This window comes from Patagioenas fasciata, chromosome 1 (genome assembly GCF_037038585.1).
Source record: "Patagioenas fasciata isolate bPatFas1 chromosome 1, bPatFas1.hap1, whole genome shotgun sequence".
Taxonomy (NCBI): Eukaryota; Metazoa; Chordata; class Aves; order Columbiformes; family Columbidae; genus Patagioenas; species Patagioenas fasciata.
The window spans coordinates 2629074-2651453 of record NC_092520.1 but is presented as its reverse complement, the minus strand read 5'-3'; the positions used below and the strand labels follow the sequence as shown (position 1 = coordinate 2651453).

Here is a 22380-nt window from a genome sequence, read left to right as displayed (position 1 = left end):
TGTTTTGTAGTGATCTTGTAGCTTCCCTTGTGCCTCTAACTAATATGGAAAAAAGCAACAGGAAAATCACAGAATCACAGAACAGCTCGGGTTGAAGGGACCTTAAAGCTCCCCCAGTGCCACCCCTGCCATGAGCAGGGACATCTTCACCAGCTCAGGTTGCTCAGAGCCCCGTCCAGCCTGGCCTGGGATGTCTCCAGGGATGGTTCAGCCACCACCTCTCTGGGTACCTGGGCCAGGCTCTCACCACCCTCAGGGCAACAATTTCTTCCTCATGTCTGGCCTGAATCTCCCTCCTTTAGTTTCAAACCATCACCCCTTACCTATGCCTTGGGAAGGGTTGCTCTGAAATGAACTGGTGAAGAATTTATCACTCTTTTGGTGCTCACACATCAGTCAATATTCACCTGACACTGAGAGAGCAAGAAATCAAGATTGCTTCCAGTTACCATTTTCCTTTCCTTATTGCTGTTTGACCTGCATGACCAAGAGGACTCTAGACCTCTCCCAGCTCCTCTCCACCTCTCCTTACGCTTCTCAGATTGAGGCAATTACAAAGTTTGGGGCACTAAATAACTTAATTTTCCGTGGGCATCCTATGGTCCTGTGAACGATGAGATCAACAGAAGAGCAGGAGCATCGCTGCCTTCCAGCATCACATCAGGGATGTAGCGTGAGTGTTTGCAGGACACATTGAGGATGAAAGCGGATGGCAGGAACTTGAAAACCAGACTTTGAACCGGGTTGAACCGCAGCAAGGGCAGGAGCAGAGGGCAGTGTCTTCGTCTTCGTTCGGTGGTTGATCTCTTGCTGAGATTTCATAGAATGGAACCATAGAATTGTTTTGGGTAGAAAAGCCCCTCAAGACCATTGAGTCCAACCGTTAACCTAACTTAGGAACTACCCCATGTCCCTGAGAACCATATCTATGTGTATTTTCAATCCCTCCAGGTATGGTGGCTCCAGCACTGCCCTGGGCAGCCTGTTCCAATGCCCCACAGCCCTTTGGGGAAGAGGTTTCTCCTAACATAATCCTGCTGTGAACAAGCAGCATCACTTTCTGCTAAAGCCTCCCCATCTAAAACTCCTTAAAAATACATTTAGAATTAGTCTGCTGTTTCAGAATCAAATCTTGGAACAAAATCAAGCTGATCCCCTCTGATTCCCAGCGCGTTTGATGGACGGCGGCGTGTTTTTCTCCGCGGCGGGGTTATTTCCAGCCTCCTGGATGACAGGAGCTGATTCAATTTGAGGAAATGCTCCTTGTACCGACACAGCCGACCGGTTCCAACTCAGCCGCTGAACCACGGGATGACTTGAACCCAATTCCTTTGCGCACAGCTGAGGATGCTGCCCGCTCTGTCGCATGCACCCGCTGCCCAAATATTTTACGGGGCTTATTTGGCATTAAACGTCTCTCAAAAGAAAAATAATCTCAGTTTTTCTCTTTAAAGTCTGTTTTCCATCGATAAGTGACCGCTGATGGTGGGAGGTCCCTCCTTCACGGCATTGTTACTGTGGCATCTTGTCTGTGGCAGGATTGGGATCTTAATACTAATACTAATACTAATACTAATACTAATACTAATACTAATACTAATACTTCAAGAAAAACTGTCAGAGAGCTGCAAATAGCTCAAAAAACACCCTAAATTTAAGCAAGGTCTGAGCCAGGATTGCCTCTGTAGCCTTTGCTCTACCTCTATAGATGTTGACGGATGCTGTCCTGACTCACAGCATCGCATCGGCTTTTTCTCCGCTAACTGGCACTTATTCTCCAAATAATAAGGAAAAACCCTGCCGGGAGATTAAATTGCATTGATTTCAAGAGCTGCATGGTTGTTTATGGGGAGGATGGAGGTTTTTGCACAAGAGGAGCACCAGTTTTAATCTTCACCATTTCCTCGCTAATTTAGTGCTTAGCCACGTTGTATCGCACGCCGCCAGATCTTTGTTCTCGATGCAAAAATGACCTGTCAGCTTCGTAGACGTCAGGACATTTCTAATGTGGAAATTATGAAAAGCAATTTTTATATATATATATATATATATATTTTTAAGAATCATAAATAGAGAAACGGACTTTAAACGCCAAGACGGCCGCGAAGGTTTTTCTTGCTTGAGCATTAAGCTGCGTAACAAAAAGATGAGGCGAGGGGGGACAAAAATGATCAGAGGAAAGCAAGTGGGCAAAGATTAGGATTGCACTTCAGAAGGGAGCGTCGGGGGAGCGAACAAAAGGCTGGTTGGCACAAAGGAGATTGACCAGGGCTTTCGTTTCCCCTTTCACATCATGGAAATCGAAAAGGAACAGAAAATTATTTGCATTGCTTAAAAAAAAATAAATCAGTAACTCGAGGCTTAATTAATCCGCCGAACTGCTTGCTGCAAAGTATTGTAGAGATAAAATATAGCACAAATCAAAGCACGAGGGAGGTTAAGCATCTTAAATGAAAGAACGGACACCCACAGTCACAGCCGCCAGGACAAAAGGAGGGAAAAATCAAAGTCTTTGGGATTTTGTGCTTATAAAAGCCAACGAATAACAAGGTTTGGCGTGGATTATTCCAAGGAAACTTCTGAAGGTCGATCTGGACGTTCTCAGAAGGATGGACAACCCGGCTCCTTTCTGCTGGGTGGAAGACACGAGCTGTAGACGTTGCCAAAGCAATGATGGGTGTCAAGAAGGGGTGTCCAAGGGCTCGTTGCTGCCCACCTACACAAACCCAAATTTCCATGGTTATTCTTGCATTTCTTTGTTCTTTCCTGGTCTTCTTGACTGGTTCTTCACCATCTGGGTTGGGGCATTCACTTCTTTGTCTTCGTTGTGGGTGCGAGCAACTTGTTTGTTGAAGAGAAGGAGGCTGGTCCTCCAGCCCACTCCAGGACCTACTTTTTCCACGCCACGTAGGTCCCATTTCTCAATCTATTCCAAGACAGAAATCCCATAAAACATCATCCTGGAGGTGTCCTCTGAAGGTATCTTGACTATGTATCAGAATTACTTGAGGGATCATCTACAAACCTCCCTCTGGGTTCCTGTTCCTCACGAGCGTGACGGACATCCCAGGTAGGTTTCATGTCAAGCTCTTCTGGTAGGACAGACAGTCATCCATGGAGAGTCTGTCCCCAAACATGGGCTAAGTGTTCCTCTGGGGACGTTTCTCTTTCTCTGCACTGAACATAGAGGGACCTGGGTAGGTTGGGTTTGAGATCTAAAGGGGACCAAACCTCCCCTGAATGTGGCAATTGCTGCAGCCGCTTAAAAAGATTTGAAAATCACCTCGTCTTTTTTTCTTCCATTCTTTTTAATTTGGAAAATTACAGTGAGCTGAAATAAAATCTTTCCAAGAGAATGTGCAGATTCCATCAAGATTTTGTGAAGTGTTTTGTTTGGAGAGCGACATTTCTGGGGTTTGGTTTCCAATAGGAACTCCAGCCTCTCAAGGATGGTGTCTGAGATGTACAAATGGACACGGATCCCCCCAAAATTCCTCATCCTGAAGCGATCTGCTGCTCCCTCTCGCTCGGGTGTCCCTTTGGCCACCTCCCCACTTGGTTGGGGACAAGAGATGTTTCATAATGTCCAGGCCAATATACAATATTAATTGGTTGAGCAGGGAGGATGTTGCCAACCTCTGGCAGGACAAGCTACTAATAAATTTGTGGGGTTTTTTTAATGCTATGGAGCTCTTTCCACTTTATTCTTTCAGTGTTATATCCAGGGGAATTTGAGGGTGCCAGCACACATCTAGGGGAACAAAACTTATTTCATATTACACATTTTTAGTGGGAAGAAACGCAGCTAAAGATCCTACAAGAAGCACATAAAACCAAATGAAACCGCAACAGATCCCTGACAGAGTCATCCCCAACAAACGGTTTTATTTAATAACCTCACAAAACAACAGCGAATTTAAACCATGATGCGGAGAAGACAGCACCAAAAGGGTTTTTTTGGCAGCGAAATCCTCATTCCTGTTCCATCAGCCTTGGAAAACACAGCTTTATTCAGAGGTTTGCAAATCCCGCAGCTCTTTTGAGGCAAAACCTTTAGAATAAACATCTCAGCCAACCGAAAAACCACGAAGTCAAAACGAAGGGCGAGATATTATTTTTCATCTCTAATGTGTGCTTGGAAATGGGTGAACGAGGGATAGAAACCATGAAAAAAGGCTGAGTCCCACTTTCAGAAATGCTTTTCCAATCACAGTTCAGATGCCTCCAACTCCTGCGTTTGACCTATGCGTCCATATCCTTTAAAGAAAATGCTCTGATAAGACACTTTAGCCTAAAAACCACACAGCTAATAAATATAATAATGCTCTGATCATAGAATACTTCGGGTTGGACAAGATCTTGAAGGTCATTTAGCCCAACCTCTCCGCCAAGGGCAGGGACATCTTCAACTAGACCAGGTTGCTCAAAGCCCCGTTCAACCTGACCTTGAACACTTCCAATGATGGGGCATCCACAGCTCCTCTGGGCAACAAAATCTCAAGGTTACTACTAAATAAGAGATTTTCTTTATTAATGCTCCCTTTCGCTTAATTCACTCGGGGTAAGAATTATATTTTGAAACTGCTACTGAGCCCTTGTGTTTCTCCCACCCAAGAGGCTCCTGTCCCCCAGGTAATTTGGCTGAAAGCAGAGAACTTAACCACGCTTTAAAAACCTCAAGGCCGCTTGGTCTTTCCTAAGGGCTGGTTTCAGTAAAGGACCTAAATGTAGGTTTAACTTCAGTTAAATTATTTCCTGAGTGGGGGCATAAGACAAGTCTTCAACTCCAAAAAGCAAAAAACTTCTAGAAAGGTTGTAAGTTTGAGCTTGAAACCATAAAAACCCAAGTGATTGATGTAGCAGAGCAACTCAAATGTTCCTCATTAAGCACAGAACCTCATTAGTCCATGCTGCAATGAAGACAACTCCTGTGGACAGGTGGGAATTACTTCATGACTCCTACTTGGAGTAACTTCTCTGGCCTAAAAACAGTAGAAGGTCACTTTCTTCTGGAATAAAAAGTGTCTTTGACAACAACTCCCATCTCCCACCCTCATGTAGATGAGGTGTTCAACCTCCAAGTGATGGGCAGGGGATAACTGGGTTGGTATTCATGCCACCCACATGCTTCGATGGATTTCTCCTCTCCAGTTGTCTCTGGCCAGGCAGTAAGGACCTGGACATCCATGTGTCCTCCTCCATCCAGACCTTTCTCTGTGTACATTGAGCAACATAACCAGAATCATGGGCTGGGCACGTGTTTGGCCAAGAGACAAGAGTGGAGTCCAGACAAAAGGGAGGTGTGGAAGGATGGTGCTCAAGAGCAGCGAAGGAGCTTGGTAGTCTAGTCATAGAGTTTTGTCCAAAAAAACCATAGAATACCAGGTTGGAAGGGAACACAAGGATCATCTGGTCCAAACTTTCTTGGCAAAAACCCAGTCTAGACAAGATGGTCCAGCACTGTGTCCAGCTGGAACCTGAAAGTGTCCAGTGTTGGGGAATCCACCTCTTGCCTGGGGAGATTACTCCAATGGCTGATTGTTCTCATCGTGGCTAACGGAAGAACTCAAACGAGAAATGGCTTTGTGGGTGCCAAGGGGAAACCTTCCAGTGAGAGGAACAGAAGGAACAAGGGAGACACTTGCTTGGGAAGGTAAGAGGTGAAGAGGACAGACATGGTTGGCTAAAACAAAAGAACAGTAAGGCTCTGGACACCAAGAACAAATGGAGTGGACATTGTTTCTGTAAATAAAGACAAATAGCCTGTGCTACATACGAGCATGAGGGTGTCAAAGAGGGGGATGACACATGGTGTGAATTTTGGGGTTGTCCTATGCAGGGATGGGAGTAGAACTCAATGATCCTTGTGGGTGCCTTCCAACTCAAGACATTCTATGATTCTACAGCTGGGAAGATTTTGTCCCAGCTTTCTGGGAGGATGGAGGAGGATTTGTCAAGGTTGGAGATGGCAGAGAGAGCAGGACCCAATGGTAGGGGCTGAGCTATGGAGGATGAAGACATCACCCATCAGCTTGACTGGCAGCATGGTGCAGAGGGACTACAAAGGAGGATGCCAAAGAGCATGGGGCTAACGGGAAAAATTAAGACTTCTCTGAAAAGTGAAGACCTTGTACCCACAGGTAATGTTTCCCAGAGATAGCTGGGGAGTAGTGGAGAAGGGAATCTGTCCTGGTAGCCTGGCTGAGCTTTCATAGGAAGCTGGAAGGAGCAGGTGACAAATATGTCCCAAAGGACATTTTGCAGCAGAGGTGGAAAATAACTGGCCAAACTGGGAAAGCCAAGGGAAATCAAGATTTTATGGAGAAGAGTGCAGCTGATGCTGCCAAAGATAACCAGTACACCAAGGCTAAGAAAGAAGAGTTCCTGAGTTTGGCCAGAAGAGCTTGCTGCATCTTTGGAAGAGCTATTTTAGGGTGGTGTGAAGGGCAGGAGCTGGACAGAAGAAGACACTAGGACAGATCCAGAGTCCATAAGTGACAGAGGAAAAAAAGAGGAGGACAGTAAAGACACAGCATGGGAGATCCAGATACCAAACAGTTGCTGACCATTACAGAATCACACAGGATCCCATAATGTCAGGGGTTGAAGGGCCCTGGAAAGCTCATCCAGTGCAATCCCCCCATGGAGCAGGAACACCCAGCTGAGGTTCCACAGGAAGGTGTCCAGGTGGGTTTGAATGTCTGCAGAGAAGGAGACTCCACAACCTCCCTGGGCAGCCTGGGCCAGGCTCTGGCATCCTCACCAGGAACAAGTTTCTTCTCATAATTAAGTGGAACTTCTTGTGTTCCAGTTTGAAGCCCTTACCCCTTGTCCTACCACTGGCTGTCACCAAGAAGAGCCTGGCTCCATCCTCCTGACACTCCCCCTTTCCATATTGATCCCCATGAATGAGTCACCCCTCAGTCTCCTCCAGCTCCAGAGCCCCAGCTCCCTCAGCCTTTCCTCACACGGGAGATGCTCCACTCCCTTCAGCATCTTGGTGGCTGCGCTGGACTCTCTCCAGCAGTTCCCTGTCCTTCTGGAACTGAGGGGCCACAACCGAACACAATATTCCAGGGGTGGTCTCCCCAGGGCAGAGCAGAGGGGCAGGAGAACCTCTCTGACCTACTGACCACCCCCTTCTAACCCACCCCAGGTACCATTGGCCTTCCTGGCCGCAAGGGCCCAGTGCTGGCTCATGCTCACCCTGCTGGCCCCAGGACCCCCAGCTCCCTTTCCCCTACACTGCTCTCCAACAACTCCTTCCCCAACTTACACTGGAACCTGGGGTTGTTCCTGCCCAGATCCAAGACTCTACACTTGCCCTTGTTCTCTTTCATTCCATTTCTCCCCACCCAGCTCTCCAGCCTGTCCAGGTCTCTGATGGCAGCACAGCCTCTGGCGTGTCAGCCACTCCTCCCAGCTTGGTGTCCCCAGCAAACTTGCTGACAGTCACTCTATTCCCTCATCCAAGTCATTGATGAATATATTGAATAATCCCGTCCCCAGCACTGCCCCCTGAGGCTCTGCACTGGATCCAGGCCTCAACTGGACTCTGCCCCATTGCCCACGACTCTCTGGCTTCTTCCCTTCAGCCAGTTCCCAGTCCACCTCACTGCCCACTCATCCAGACCGCACTCCCTCAGTTCAGCTGTGAGGATGCTGTGGGACACTCTGTCAAATCCCTTACTCAAGTCAAGGTAGATCACGTCCACCGCTCTGCCATCATCCATCCATCTTGCTCTGTCCTCATAAAAGTCAATGAGGTTGGTCAAGCACGACTTCCCCTTGGTGAAGCCATGCTGACTGCCCCTAATGACCCTCTTATCCCTGATCTGCCTTGAGATGGCACCAAGGAGAAGTCGTTCTATCAGTTTCCCAGGGATGGAGGTGAGGCTGACCGGTCTAGAGTTACTCGGGTCCTCCTTCCTGCTCTTTTTGAAGACTGCAGTGACATTTGCTTTCCTCCAGTCCTCAGGCACTTGTCCCATTTCCCAAGACTTGGCAAAGATGATGGAGAGCGGTCCAGCAATGACCTCAACCAGCTCTCTCAGCACCCGCGGGTGCATCCCATCCGGACCCATGGATTTATGGATGTCAGGATTGTTTAATTGGTCCCTGCATCTACGACATGGGAGGAGAAGTCCAAGCAGCAGGAAGGGGAAGGCAATCCCAGGGAGATGCATGCCATGTTAGGAAAATATTAAAAGCCACCAACGCACAGGTATCACAGGGATGAGGACTGTAAAATTCCTGGGATTAAGATATAATTCATGGCTCAAACGCACTTTGCAACATAGAGAAATATACCCAGTGGAGGGCGTGAATTTAACGGCAGAGTTAGGACGAGCTTAACGCAGGCGCTTTCCCTGGAAAGCGTTTGCTGACAAGCCTATGGAAACCGCTGGGTTTTGCACACTGAGCAGCAAAAGTTAAATCCTCCTGTATGGTTCGACATGCCCGATCTTGTCTCAATATACAGATTTTTACCTGGGGCGTAGCCGGGGCTGCTGGTTGGGTACATGTTTGGGTTGTAGGCTGGGGCAGCGGTGGGATAGCCCGTCGGATAACCTGCAACGAGATTAAAAAAGAGAAATATCGCTTTATCAACGGCGAGAGAGAAGAGGAAAGCATCCCTGGAAAGGAATAAACAACCTGTGTGAGGAAAGAGGCCATCGGCACAGCTGGGAGGTAAATACAGATGGATTCTCAGTTGCCCAGGGTGTAGGAAGCACTGCAAATGTACAGACTCACACATGACATCATCAATATTTCATCTTTATTCCTCTAGAAAACAAGGATGATAACCAGAATACGGAAGGCAGGAATGGTCAGTGTGCTCTGAAGAAAACCACATATGCTGAATGCAGAATTCAGTTACAAAAAAGCCACCAGCACAGCGATATTCAAAAGCTTTTCCTTGGCTGTTTGCAACCACCATAGCTTGACCTCGATTCTTCCTGCAAAGCTCAGCACCCAGCCCAATCCTCGGTGCTCAGCACCTCCATTAACCAAAGCTTCTTGCTAAAGGGCAGGTAGAGACGTTGCATGAAAACACGCCAGCGCTCATCTTCACTCATGGCTGCACAAATGCCCTCCCTGGGAGGGACCCGATTACCTGCCAGGCCACCTGGAAGGAACACACGCGGCAGCTCGTCCCCTTTGAAGCCGTATAGAGGTTTTAATGGGCACTTTAGAAAAGGTTGCAGAGCATCTTCAGTTTTCATCATCTTCACTCGGGCGGGTCATGCGGAGTTCAGGGGAAATGATAGAATCATAGAATTATTTGATTAAAGGAGACCCTCAAGATCATCGGGTCCAACCGTTCCCCGACCCCTGGCACTGCCCCATGTCCCTGAGAACCTCATGTCCGTCTGTCCAGCCCTCCAGGGATGGTGACTCCAGCACTGCCCTGGGCAGCCTGTTCCAATGCCCCACAGCGCTTTGGGGAAGAAATTGTTCCCAGATCCAACCTCAACCTCCCCTGGCGCAACTTGAGGCCGTTTCCTCTGCTCCTGGCGCTTGTTCCTGGGGAGCAGAGCCCGACCCCCACTGGCTCCAAGCTCCTTTCAGGCAGTTCAGAGATCAGAAGGTCTCCCCTCAGCTCCTGTTCTCCAGCCTAGAAGTTCATGAGATGTTCTTGCCTTCCATGAGAACCACAGGCAACAACCTCCGCACTTCAGTCTGCTCCTTTTTGCTTTCGTTTACAGCCCAGCCTCCATTTCTTGGAAATCTTCCCAACCGAAAATGGTAACAACTGGAATAATTCCATCCCCTCTCATGTGTCCCTGCGTAAATCCGACAGACCCGATGGGACACGTTAATCTTCCCTTGCTGGCGGAGAGTTTGGCTTTGTTGAGCTTCACCGCCACGGTGGCTGCTCCGATTTATCTGTGCATCTCACTGGCCACCATCCCAGAGCAGAACCAACCCAAAAAATGACCCTTGGAGAGTCTTTCCGTGCCAAGCTCCACTGACACCGGCTGCTGGTTGCCAGCACAGGCTGGAAACAATTAATTAGCAGTTGATTCACACCCCATCTTTTTGTCTTTTTGCTTTATTAAATAAAAGCGATCGTGGGTCTTTCCTCCCCCTTTCTGAGCAGCAAGACAAACATGTCCACGCCACCCTCCCCTGCCCCAAAGTTCACTGCTTTTCAACTATATTAAGATTAGTAAAACCCAGTACCCGGCACACAGCTGAGTGCTGCGGCAAAAATTCGAGGTTCATTTGAATAAATCTAATTCAACAATCATGACCACTGTACTGGAATAAATGACTGCATGTTCTACCCTCTCATTTTCATCAGTGATATATTTGGCTTCTAAATCAGGTTAATTAAAAATTGCTGTAGTTAATGTTGGGTAAGCAGCAGTTTAACGGATTGGTATTTTTTTTAGGCTACATAAAACTCTGTTGTCATCGTGCAGCCTTGTAGCAATCAAGAAGCTCTTCGGAAAGTTATTTGCAGATCCAGTGATTGCAAGCAGAACATTAATGATGATCTTAAATCAGAGCTATCCCTGCCTACTCTCCGCTTCGTTAGAAAATAACCATTTCTTTCCCAGTACATTCATCGCTTCTTGTTGCCCGCTCAAGCTCGATGATCCCACTTCACCTCTTGGTGGGTCTGGCCAGGGGTGTTAAACCAACTCCAGCTCACTTCTTGACTACACCAAGAGTATTTTCCCTATAATTCTCTCAACCGTGTTTCTACACAGGGTTTTACCTCCCTGGCATATGGTTTAGTAGCCGATGGCTGTGCCCGTGGTGTTGGGAAGTCTCACGAAGCTCATCAATGAGCGATGGGATCTAGATGATAATCTCTTGGGGCACCAAGAGGTTCTTCTGCTCTTTGTTGTTGATTAATCCCCCCAAGTAAGTCCAGAATCCCACAAACTGCTGCACTAATCCTTAATAATAGTCCTTAACTAATAGTCCTTAAGTCAACAGCCATGACAAACATAGTCCTGTGTGGTTACGCGCAGCAAATATTTCATTTCTGAGATAGTGCCAGCACTCACACACCATCAAATCCAGCAAAAAGCTCTTCTCTTTTACTCAAACCTAAACTTTCAACATGAGGTTTATATGTTAGAAACGAGCCTGAAATAAGTCAGACCACAGGAAAACTGTGGCTTTGGGTAAGTTTTCCTGTCCAGCCAGTTATTGAAAGACTTCATGGTTATTTCAGGTAGATGGAGACAACTGTATATTTAGGTCTTCTTTCTTTTTTAGGTTTAACTTCTGCGTGGTAGCACTGCATCCCGCTTACCGTGCTACCTTTTGTTGTTCTGAAAGAAAGATACGGCCACTTTGAGAATAATTTCATTTCATATAAATACTATTTCTGTCAAGGAAGTTTGAATAGCTTCGGATGGGAAAAGATGCAGCCAGCCCTGCTCAGCTTTATCTTCCCTCTGATCTCATAAACTTTGATAAGCGCTGACCTCCAGCAAGAAAACTTGTCCCTTCTATTTTAAGTGGAAACAGAGATGGGAAAGGTGCAGGAAAATTAAGGTGGTTTGCTCATTTATTGGACACACCACAAGATAAGAAAGTAGTAGAATCTGGGGTAATTTGTGCCAGGGGAAAGGTGCTTAAAAATTCCCTGTGTTCAAAACCCACTGGGTTTAAAAATACGTGAGACGTTTTTATACCTTATTGGTTTTTGAGTTGTCAGGATTTCTGTTTATTGGTTCCTTTTCATCCCCCAAATGAGCTTCATCAGGAAAGCAAAAGCTGCAATCCCCATGCCTCACATCCCCTCGGTATGGAACAAAGCTCAGATCCAAAGACCAGGGATGAGCTCAGGAGAGGTGGCAGCACCAAAGCATCCAGCATCTTGAGGCCTGGATCCAGTGCAGAGCCTCAGGGGGCAGTGCTGGGGCCGGGATTATTCAATATATTCATCAATGACTTGGATGAGGGAATAGAGTGACTGTCAGCAAGTTTGCTGGGGACACCAAGCTGGGAGGAGTGGCTGACACGGCAGAGGCTGTGCTGCCATCAGAGACCTGGACAGGCTGGAGAGCTGGGCGGGGAGAAATGGAATGAAATAGAACAAGGGCAAGTGTAGAGTCTTGGATCTGGGCAGGAACAACCCCAGGTTCCAGTGTAAGTTGGGGAAGGAGCTGTTGGAGAGCAGTGTAGGGGAAAGGGAGCTGGGGGTCCTGGGGCCAGCAGGGTGAGCATGAGCCAGCACTGGGCCCTTGCGGCCAGGAAGGCCAATGGTACCTGGGGTGGGTTAGAAGGGGGTGGTCAGTAGGTCAGAGAGGTTCTCCTGCCCCTCTGCTCTGCCCTGGGGAGACCACCCCTGGAATATTGTGTCCAGTTGTGGCCCCTCAGCTCCAGAACGACAGGGAACTGCTGGAGAGAGTCCAGCGCAGCCACCAAGATGCTGAAGGGAGTGGAGCATCTCCCGTGTGAGGAAAGGCTGAGGGAGCTGGGGCTCTGGAGCTGGAGAAGAGGAAACTGAGGGGGGACTCATTCATGGTTACAGATATAGAAAGGGTGAGTGTCAGGAGGATGGAGCCAGGCTCTTCTCGGTGACAACCAATGATAGGACAATGGGCAACGGGTGCGAACTGGAGCACAAGAGGTTCCACTTAAATTTGAGAAGAAACTTGTTCCTGGTGAGGGTGCCAGAGCCTGGCCCAGGCTGCCCAGGGAGGTTGTGGAGTCTCCTTCTCTGCAGACATTCAAACCCGCCTGGACCCCTTCCTGTGGAACCTCAGCTGGGTGTTCCTGCTCCATGGGGGATTGCACTGGATGAGCTTTCCAGGGCCCTTCAACTCCTGACATTCTGGGATTCTGTGATCTTGCTCTGATTTCCCCCCTGGGTACCCTAAATCCCTGGGTACCCCAAATCCCTGGTCCTCCTGGAGACCCTGCTCCCCTCCTGCCACGTCCATCTTGCCTCTTCATCTTCAGTCCGCAAAAATATCAGCGGATTGGTTAACGTTGAGTGCTGTTAATCTTCTTGGGCTTCCTGCTGGACGCGTGAAAACATCAGGTATGGAATGAACATATGCTTTATTTTCAACTTGTGCAGATCTGCGCATGATGTGACCCTGTTTCTGCTAGTGCTTGGGGCTTTATTACCCCCACAACGCAGGAAAGAAAATAAGATTAAAACATATTGAACAAAATTTATTAGATTCCGCACCGAAGAAATCAAACATTGTTTTCATGCTTTATTTTAATTTAATATCACCTCCGCGATCGATAGGAGTAGGAAAGCCAGTGTTGGTTTAATGTTCTCCCCAGGGACAACACACAACGCTCAGCTCTGAGCGGCACTAACTGAGCCGCTTTGAAAATTACGACGCAATAACTGGCTGGGCAAGGCAAAGAGCACGGGGGCTGCAGCACGTCGGTATTTTAAAGCCACCTTTAATTTTTCATGTATTTCTAAATGGTTCTATACCGATATTTCCAGCCCTGTCCTCTTCGGTGCAATCCCGCTTTTGATGAATGACTCTTGGGCTGCGAGTCCCAGCTACCCGCTCCCTCTCTTGAACATTTAGAAGATGCACTAGTAAAGGAGTTTATGAAATAAATTGAAAAAGAGTGGCGTATAAAGCCTTCAAATGTGTTTGTTTAGCCCAAGCCCCTCTGTGATTATATTCAGAACACCCATAATAAAGCAGTTAGCTTATATTTCCAGCTATATATATATTTTACTGCCAATATGCAAGACAGAGGCGTGTGTGGCCGTATACACAAGCTCACCGCAGATCTCTTCTGCACAAGACATGTTTGGATGGTTTAAGACAGTTCCATCCATCCTGGGTTGGATGGGGCATTTAATTCCGTCCTGGCAGCTTCTGGGATGGCTTAATCCTGGTCCCAAGGTGCTGAGCTCCTGTGCTTGTTCTGTGCATCAAAAAGACTGAATTACTGGGGAGAAATGAGAGCGCAGGAGAAAAACACAAACCAGAGATGTGAGCAGGCAAAGGTTGTCCTTGGGGAGGATTAAGGAATCGAATGGGCAGCGATAGAGGGGAAAGGTTTATTTGGGCTTGTTCAAGGATTAGATTTGTTATTTTCTTTTACTCACGCTGGAAATTCAGGGAGCTCATACCCAGCCCAGGTGCAAACCAGCTCAAGAAAATGCCTTGTGACAACCTGCAGGTCAGCACTGCCAGGCTCCAGAGGACCACGAGGGACAAAGCGACATTAAAACCCCACGACAAAGGCACCTGTGGCAAGTTTTACAGGGGAAGCCCCAGTTCAAAGATCTTCCCATTTGTCTGCATGCTCTAAAGGAGACTTCAGCACACACTGCCCATCCTCAATGCAAATGAGCAACCTACATAGAACCACAGAATGGTTTGGGTTGGAAAGGACTTTATAGTTCCCCCAGTGCCACCCCTGCCATGAGCAGGGACATCTTCACCAGCTCAGGTTGCTCAGAGCCCCGTCCAGCCTGGCCTGGGATGTCTCCAGGGATGGTTCAGCCACCACCTCTCTGCCCAACCTGGGCCAGGCTCTCACCACCCTCAGGGACAACAATTTCTTCCTCATGTCTGGCCTGAATCTCCCTCCTTTAGTTTAAAACCATCACCCCTTGTCCTACCACAACAGGCCCTGCTCAAAAGTCTGTCCCCATCTTTCTTCTTGGTCCCTTTTCAGTCCGGAAAGGCCGCACTAAGGTCTCCCTGGAGCTTCTGTTCTCCAGCTGAACACCCCAACTCTCTCAGCCTGTCCTCCCAGCAGAGCTGTTCCAGCCTCGCATCATTCCTGGGGCTCCTCTGGCCCCTCTCCAGCAGCTCCATGTGTGTCCTGTGCTGAGGACCCAGAGCTGGACCAGCACTGCAGGGGGGTCTCACCAGAGCGGAGCAGAGGGGCAGAATCCCCTCCCTCCCCCTGCTGCTCACGCTGCTGGGGATGCAGCCCAGGACACGGGTGGATTTCTGGGCTGCAAGCGCACGTTGCTGGCTCATGGCCAATCTTTCACCCCCAGCACCCCCGAGTCCTTCTCCTGGGAGCTGCTCTCCATCCCTCCATCCCCAGCCTGCATTGACACCGGGGGTTGCCCTGACCCAGGTGCAGGACCTTGCACTTGGCCTTGTTGAGCCTCATGAGGTTCACATGGACCCACTTCTCCAGCCTGTCGAGGTCTCCCTAGATGGCATCAACTTCCTTTAGCATATCACTCCAATCCAGATTTGAAAAAAATGAGTGAATTTACAAAAAAGCCAAAATGGCAGGTGTATTATTACGCTATTCTTTGACAGTGAAGAACCTCCTTAGGTTCACAAGCATCTTGGCCAGACTGCGAGTCTGTCTCCACAAGCTTTAGGTCTGATCCTGGAGCTCCAGAGACACCAACATACCGTACCAAGCAGAGATTCACCCACATACCCCCTCCCAAATTTCATTAATATTTCTAATTGTATCACCTACTGCGCATATTTTTTACACCCATCTAACGCAGCTTTCTCAAGGCATGGTATAAACCTCAATATATCATAAGATTCATGCCCTCTTGTCCTTCTGCTTCTGGATTTGTGCTCTGGTCCGTGTACAAAGATGACAAAAGCCACATCCAACAGCCAGTGGGGTGCTCAGGAACCGGTGTGGACTTGAGGGAACCTTCCCTGTGGCTTAGGACTTGAGACTCTTGAGAAACAATTTGCTCCACTTCACAAGAGAGCCTGGGTGCTTCGGTGCACGTTTCACCCTTCCACTGGCGACTGAGAGAATGAATTGCCACTTACAACACTGATTTCCAAAATGCGCCGTTTAATTTTGCAAGGATAGCTTCTCTTGGCCATTATCTGATGAGGGCTTAAATTGCTACAAGCAGCCTCAATTAATTTACAAGACAAAATACTCTCCTTCATTCTTTTTTCCCTAGCGAGTGCTGAGCGGTGATACGCTCCTAATAGCCGCCGTATCACAAGGATTTTTACAGGGACAGATACCAAAATCCCTTATCTAAGGGCAGGACAAGGCGATATAAACCCACATTTTAACTCCTTGACTCGCTGCCACCAAGGACTCCAGCTCAACGTTGCTCAGATACTTGCTGTGCTATCTCGAGAGCTCATTAACTAACATTTGACGGATTAAAAAGCCAGGCAGCCACACAAAACTGTCCCTATTGTGTCACTCATTGCTCCAAGCTGGGTAAATTCAAGCGACAACTTTACTAATTCTCCCTTTTAAACCCCTAAACGCCGCATCCCGTTTTGTTTCTGCTGGGCAATCGCTTCGAAGCTGCAACAGGTCCAGGAACATTTTGTCTTTATAATGATCTCTTCAGATCAGCCAAAGAATTTTCACCTGCAAAATACTCTTGAGACCATGTGCTATTTCTCATTCTTTATTGCCTAGAACGCAGAAACTCCTCAAAAATAGTATTTACGAGTAACTTCTCAGGACAGAAACATGAGGCACTTCATGCCTTCACGCTGCTGCAAATCCCTTTAGACTGATTTTGAGCTTATACTTCCAAAAAGTAACATTTTGTGATGTGAACGCGCAAAATTGGTACTTGAGAAATTACCCCGGCGCTGAGAAATTGGAGAGCAGGCACCACGGAGGCTTCTGAGACCGCTCTGCCAAAGCCACCACCAGCCAGACCCGCAGCAACGCTCCCCAGCATCCATCGCCGGTAGCAATGACAGCAGAAAGGATGAGCCTAATTATGTGATAATTAGGAGGCGCAGAGAGAATAGCTGAGAAGGACATCGGAGAACTAATTCGGCGTTGGAAACCGAGCCTCCAGAGATGAAGAGTTGCAGGATTTCGGAAATGACTTGCAGTAGATATTGAAGCAAAACTTGCTGTCGCGTGGCATGAGACTTTCTCCATCCAGAAGGATCTTTTCAACCCATCCTCCTCCTCGCATATGAAGAGCTCCGGGCTTGGGCTGTGCATCTTCTCCTGCCTTTTGGGGACATGTCCCCTGGGAATGTCCCATGGTGCAGGGGAGGCAGGGAATCATTTAGGTTGGAAAAGACCCTTCAGATCATTGAGTCCAACCGTTACCCCACCCCTGGCACTGCCCCATGTCCTGAGAACCTCATGTCCGTCTGTCCAACCCTCCAGGGATGGTGACTCCAGCACTGCCCTGGGCAGCCTGTTCCAATGCCCCACAGCCCTTTGGGGAAGAAATTGTTCCCCACATCCAACCTCAACCTCCCCTGGTGCAACTTGAGGCCGTTTCCTCTGCTCCTGGCGCTTGTTCCTGGGGAGCAGAGCCCGACCCCCCTGGCTCCAAGCTCCTTTCAGGCAGTTCAGAGATCAGAAGGTCTCCCCTCAGCTCCTGTTCTCCAGCTGAACCCCCCAGGTCCCTCAGCCGCTCCCATCACACTTGTGCTCCAGCCCCTTCCCCGGCTCCGTTTCCTTCTCTCAACTCGCTCCAGCACCTCAAGGCCTTTCTTGGCCTGAGGGGCCCAAAAGTGCCCCCAGGATTGGAGGTTTGTCCTCCCCAGGTCCCAGCACAGGGACGGTCACTGCCCTGGGCCTGCTGGCCACACCAGTACTGGTCCCAGCCAGGATGCTGGTGGCCTCTTGGCCACCTGGGCACACGCTGGCTCATGTTCAGCCGCTGGCACCAACACCCCCAGCTCCTTTTCCGCCGGGCACTTTCCAGCCGCTCTTCCCCAAGATGTCCATGGTCAGCTTCATCCCCTCACATAAGCCACCATCCTGCTGCCACCAATCTGCTTGGTTTATGGGTCCGACTGCCTTGGTGGGTGTGGGGCTGCACCAAGGTCAACACCAAGCCCAAGCCCTTGATTTACCAGCCAGGAGCCCTTTGTCACAAGTGACTTAGGGACTGAGAGCTCTTAGGATGCTACAAGTACAATCAAATTATTGTATGTGAGACTGTTGGTGTATTTTAAGATGTTGTCCTTCAGCGGGAACTTGGGTCAAACTCAGTACTAAAACATCAAGACACGTCTCATCCATTAGATTTCACTTACCCCCAAACTTACTTTGGCCTCGTGCATTTTTAAAGGCAAATTTGTTGTACTGAAACTCATTTTATAGCTCAAAACGTACATTCCTCAATTCACATAGTTCTCCAAATCAATTTAAATCCAGAAGCAGTTTCCAACTTGGGGGAATAAGAGATAAAATCCTCCTAAACTGATTTCTATTTTGTTTTATGCTCAACATTTTAAATCATATCAATCTGGGTGAATCCTGTTTTGCCAGCTCACAAACGCGATTACACAGGAAGGATGGTTTAACCTTTCCCTTCTTTCCTAATCACGCAGAACCATTACAAAGCCGAATTGAGCACAGCGTTTCCATGTCAAGCTCTACCCCAAAAATCTCCCTTGTGCTGGTTCTTGGGCATGATGAAGGATGAGCATCCAGATCTGCAAACGCACCTCGACACTGGAGGGAGCACAGAGGCTGGACCGGGTTCCATTTCACACCGATCGTCCCACGTTATCCCCATCACTCACTCGCCGTGAAACTATTGCAGCCCACTCATGCGAAATGGATGTAAAAATAGAGGAAAAAGCTGAAAGCAAGGGTGGAACCGTTCTGAAGAGCAGGTTAATGGATGGTTGAGAATCCAGCGTTTCTGAAGTCGCTGAGGATAATAAATACATTCATTCCCATGAAAAAGTGCCACCCCCTTATTACTGTTTCAAGCTTCGTCAGCCCAAGAGTAGAGCACTCAAATGAACACGTATTCAGCAGACACAGCAGCTCTTTTAAAACAGATTTGCTCTAGCATTTGACAACCTACTCGCTTTCCTGGAGACCTTTTACGGTTGGTTCTTTTTCCACCTGAAAGGTCCTTCATATAAGTAGTGACTTATTTGTTGCTCGTTACCCATGGCCATGGAAAGCCAGTCTCACGTGGACTGTAAAGGCACCCACAGCATTGCTGGTACTGTTCATTCCCACTTTTAAACATTGATGTACATGTTGCTGGCCATGTATTCAGATTGAAACTATTTACTAGGCGCATCGTTACCGAGCTGGAAAAACATATTGCACACTGGTTGCTGAGGATGGTAAGTCAGTACTGCCATCTGATCCAATGGAAATTCAAGTTAAACGGGGGAATTCATTATATCTGCTGTTCAAGGATTGCCCTTGTGCATTCGTGCTGATGGAAAGACTCGTGATGAGCTGCAAAGAGATGGTCAAACCCCCGCAGCCCGCAGAGGAGCGGTGGTGGGGTCTGCACACCCGCCCCTACGGTACAACGTGCTTTGTGCTTTTTCCCCCTAAGGCATCCACAGCAACCACAGAATGGTTTGGGTTGGAAGGGACCTTCAAAGATCATTGAGTTCAACACCCCTGCCATGAGCAGGGACATCTTCACCAGCTCAGGTTGCTCAGAGCCCCGTCCAGCCTGGCCTGGGATGTCTCCAGGGATGGTTCATCCACCACCTCTCTGGCCAACCTGGGCCAGGCTCTCACCACCCTCAGGGCAACAATTCCTTCCTCATGTCTGGCCTGAATCTCCCCTCCTTTAGTTTCAAACCATCACCCCTTGTCCTACCACAACAGGTTCTGCTCAAAACTCTCCCTAGATCTTTCTTACAAGCCTCATTTACCTATCAAAAGGCCACAATAAGGTCTCCCTGGAGCCTTCTCTTCCCCCCAGTTCTCTCAGCCTTTCCCCACTGCGGAAGTGCCCCAGCTCTCTGATCACTTTCATGGCATTCTCCGGACCCACTCCAACACGTCCGTGTCTTTCTTGTACTGGGAACCCCAAAGTACTCCTAGGTGGGGTCTCAGAGAGGGGAGTAAAGGAGAGAATCCTCTCCTTCAACATGGATATTGCTGCCTCATGTCCGACTTTTGCATGAAGCAAGAGAATAACAGAGACTCACTGCCTCATGAGTCCCTCTGGCTTCACGCCAGCTCTACATTCTCAGGACTGTGAAGACCTTATGCAGGGGTAGGTGGGCTCTCCAGGACCTGGGGGTTTCAGCTGGAGAACAGGAGCTGAAGGGAGACCTTCTGATCTCTGAACTGCCTGAAAGGAGCTTGGAGCCAGGGGGGTCGGGCTCTGCTCCCCAGGAACAAGCGCCAGGAGCAGAGGAAACGGCCTCAAGTTGCGCCAGGGGAGGTTGAGGTTGGATGTGGGGAACAATTTCTTCCCCAAAGGGCTGTGGAGCATTGGAACAGGCTGCCCAGGGCAGTGCTGGAGTCACCATCCCTGGAGGGTTGGACAGACGGACATGAGGTTCTCAGGACATGGGGCAGTGGTGGACTTCGTAGTGTTGGGTTAACGTTTGGACTTGATGATCTTAAAGGTGTTTTCCAACCTAAATGATTCTAAGAGTTCAGGTTCTCTAGTATCAAAACTTCTATAACTCCATCCCTCCCTTCCTTCTCCCTTTCCAGGATCACAGCTTGACCCAAAAGATGGTGAATTTCAGTTGTGAGAAAGCACACACTCTTTGAAGAAGGAGTTTTTCTTATGGGTTATCCACATCTTATGTGATAAGCACAACTCTTGGACACCACACAGACAGGAGCTCTACAGGCATCACCGACACACAACTGTGCCTCTGTAACCTTGAGTATAAACCCAACCTCCCGAAAAAACTGACAAAGAACACATGAATCTGGCAAAAACTATTATCTTTTCATGAATATTTCCTTTATATCATTCAGACTTAGAAGAAAGCACATTGAAAGTCATGGGAGTTGTAGGGGCGCCTTTGGCATGAAAGGTGATGGAGAGAAGACCTTCAGCTGATGGCACAGCATGTAGTGTGGTCTATTTGTCTCCATTGTGACAGAATGAGGTCCTGCCTGGAGGAGATTCTCCCAGCTGGAGGTCAAGGACGGGACGGCTGCTGGGGCCTCCCTGCCCGTGGAGATGGAGAATCCTATTTATTGGGAATTAGGCAGGAAAAGCGGCGGATTTGCTCTGAGCTCTTCCATGGGACTTTGCGGTTGCACAACGCAATACGTCAGCTCGGAGCTGTTGCCTTCAGCATTAAGAGACTTTACAAGACCAAAAAGATACTAAGAAGCACTGTTTGGGGCATGCGTGGCCTTCGTTTTCTCTTGCTCAGAGAAAATTAGCTTTCGGAGCATTTTTTTAAGGTTGAATATAGCTGCAAGCTGTTGGTCCAAAAAGATGATACCCATTTCCATTCTTATTTCAGTTTCATCTTGGTTTTACTTCCCACCTAAGAAAGAAACCTCCCAAGCCTCACTGCAGCTGTCTGGGTTCAGGACACGTTTGTATGAGGAAAATTCATCTTGAAAACTAGGAGCAACTGTCCAAAAAAATCAGTGAGATAGTTTGATTATTTAAGGCACATACTATAAATAAACCACAGTGACAGAACTTGACAGACTGTCAATCAATATAACTTCGGGACAAGAGACGTGTCGTATCCTTTCCTATGCTGAGACAAATCTCTATGGGAGAGAAGTTCTAGCAAACCATTAAAGTCACACAATATTAATGCTCCCTGCAATTATTTACTTCATTCTGTATTTAACTAATCTGAAGCAAGATATGAACAGCTGCTAATGATAAAATAAAGTGGTTTGTTGCTCCAAACAAAGCGTAGGCCCTAGGTAAAGAAGCCGTTACAGTTTTCTTAAACGCTGAACTGTGGCTCCACCTCATCCAAAAATATTCCCTCAGGGTAATATTTTGCTGGAAGGATTAAAATAAGTGGTGACAGCAGAACTGCTAATCTTAAAGCACACCAAGTGGTATTCCTCCGATTCTCCCCAGGATAATCCCTGAAGAATAAGGATTTTCATTCTTCCTCAAAGAAATCCCGGTTTTGGTGAAAATCAGTTTGCCATTGGTCTACAGCTGAAGCCACGTATCCACATTAGCACTGGGTAACCACTCGTTTTCCCCTTTCGGAGCCAAGTAGAACAGACTAATGAGGTCAAGGTTGCTGGGAGAAGACAGACGTTTTATTAAAGAAGCTGATATAACTGTAAATAAAATCAAATAAAACAAAACTGAAACTTTTTCAGGCACAGAAGTCCACTTGTAGCTCTCTCTTAGGAAAACTTGTCACTATTTGAGACCACAGCTGGAATATTGTGTCCAGTTGTGGCCCCTCAGTTCCAGAAGGACAGGGAACTGCTGCAGAGAGTCCAGCGCAGCCACCAAGATGCTGAAGGGAGTGGAGCATCTCCCGTGTGAGGAAAGGCTGAGGGAGCTGGGGCTCCGGAGCTGGAGAAGAGGAGACTGAGGGGTGACTCATTCATGGGGATCAATATGGAAAGGGGGAGTGTCAGGAGGATGGAGCCAGGCTCTTCTCGGTGACAACCAATGATGGGACAAGGGGCAATGGGTACAAACTGGAACACAAGAGGTTCCACTTACATTTGAGAAGAAACTTGTTCCTGGTGAGGGTGTCAGAGCCTGGCCCAGGCTGCCCAGGGAGGTTGTGGAGTCTC

General features: G+C 48.2%; 1 protein-coding gene across 5 annotated transcripts in view; it reads right to left on the bottom strand.

Annotated features, from left to right (window-relative positions):
- Positions 1 to 22380, bottom strand: part of FAM168A (family with sequence similarity 168 member A) — a 197715-nt gene that overhangs the window by 23059 nt on the left and 152276 nt on the right. For all 5 annotated transcript variants that reach the window (XM_065833833.2, XM_065833843.2, XM_065833858.2 and 2 more), the window contains one exon: positions 8491 to 8571. In XM_065833833.2, coding sequence (XP_065689905.1) covers positions 8491 to 8571 — 81 coding nt within the window. The remainder of the gene's footprint in view (positions 1 to 8490; positions 8572 to 22380) is intronic.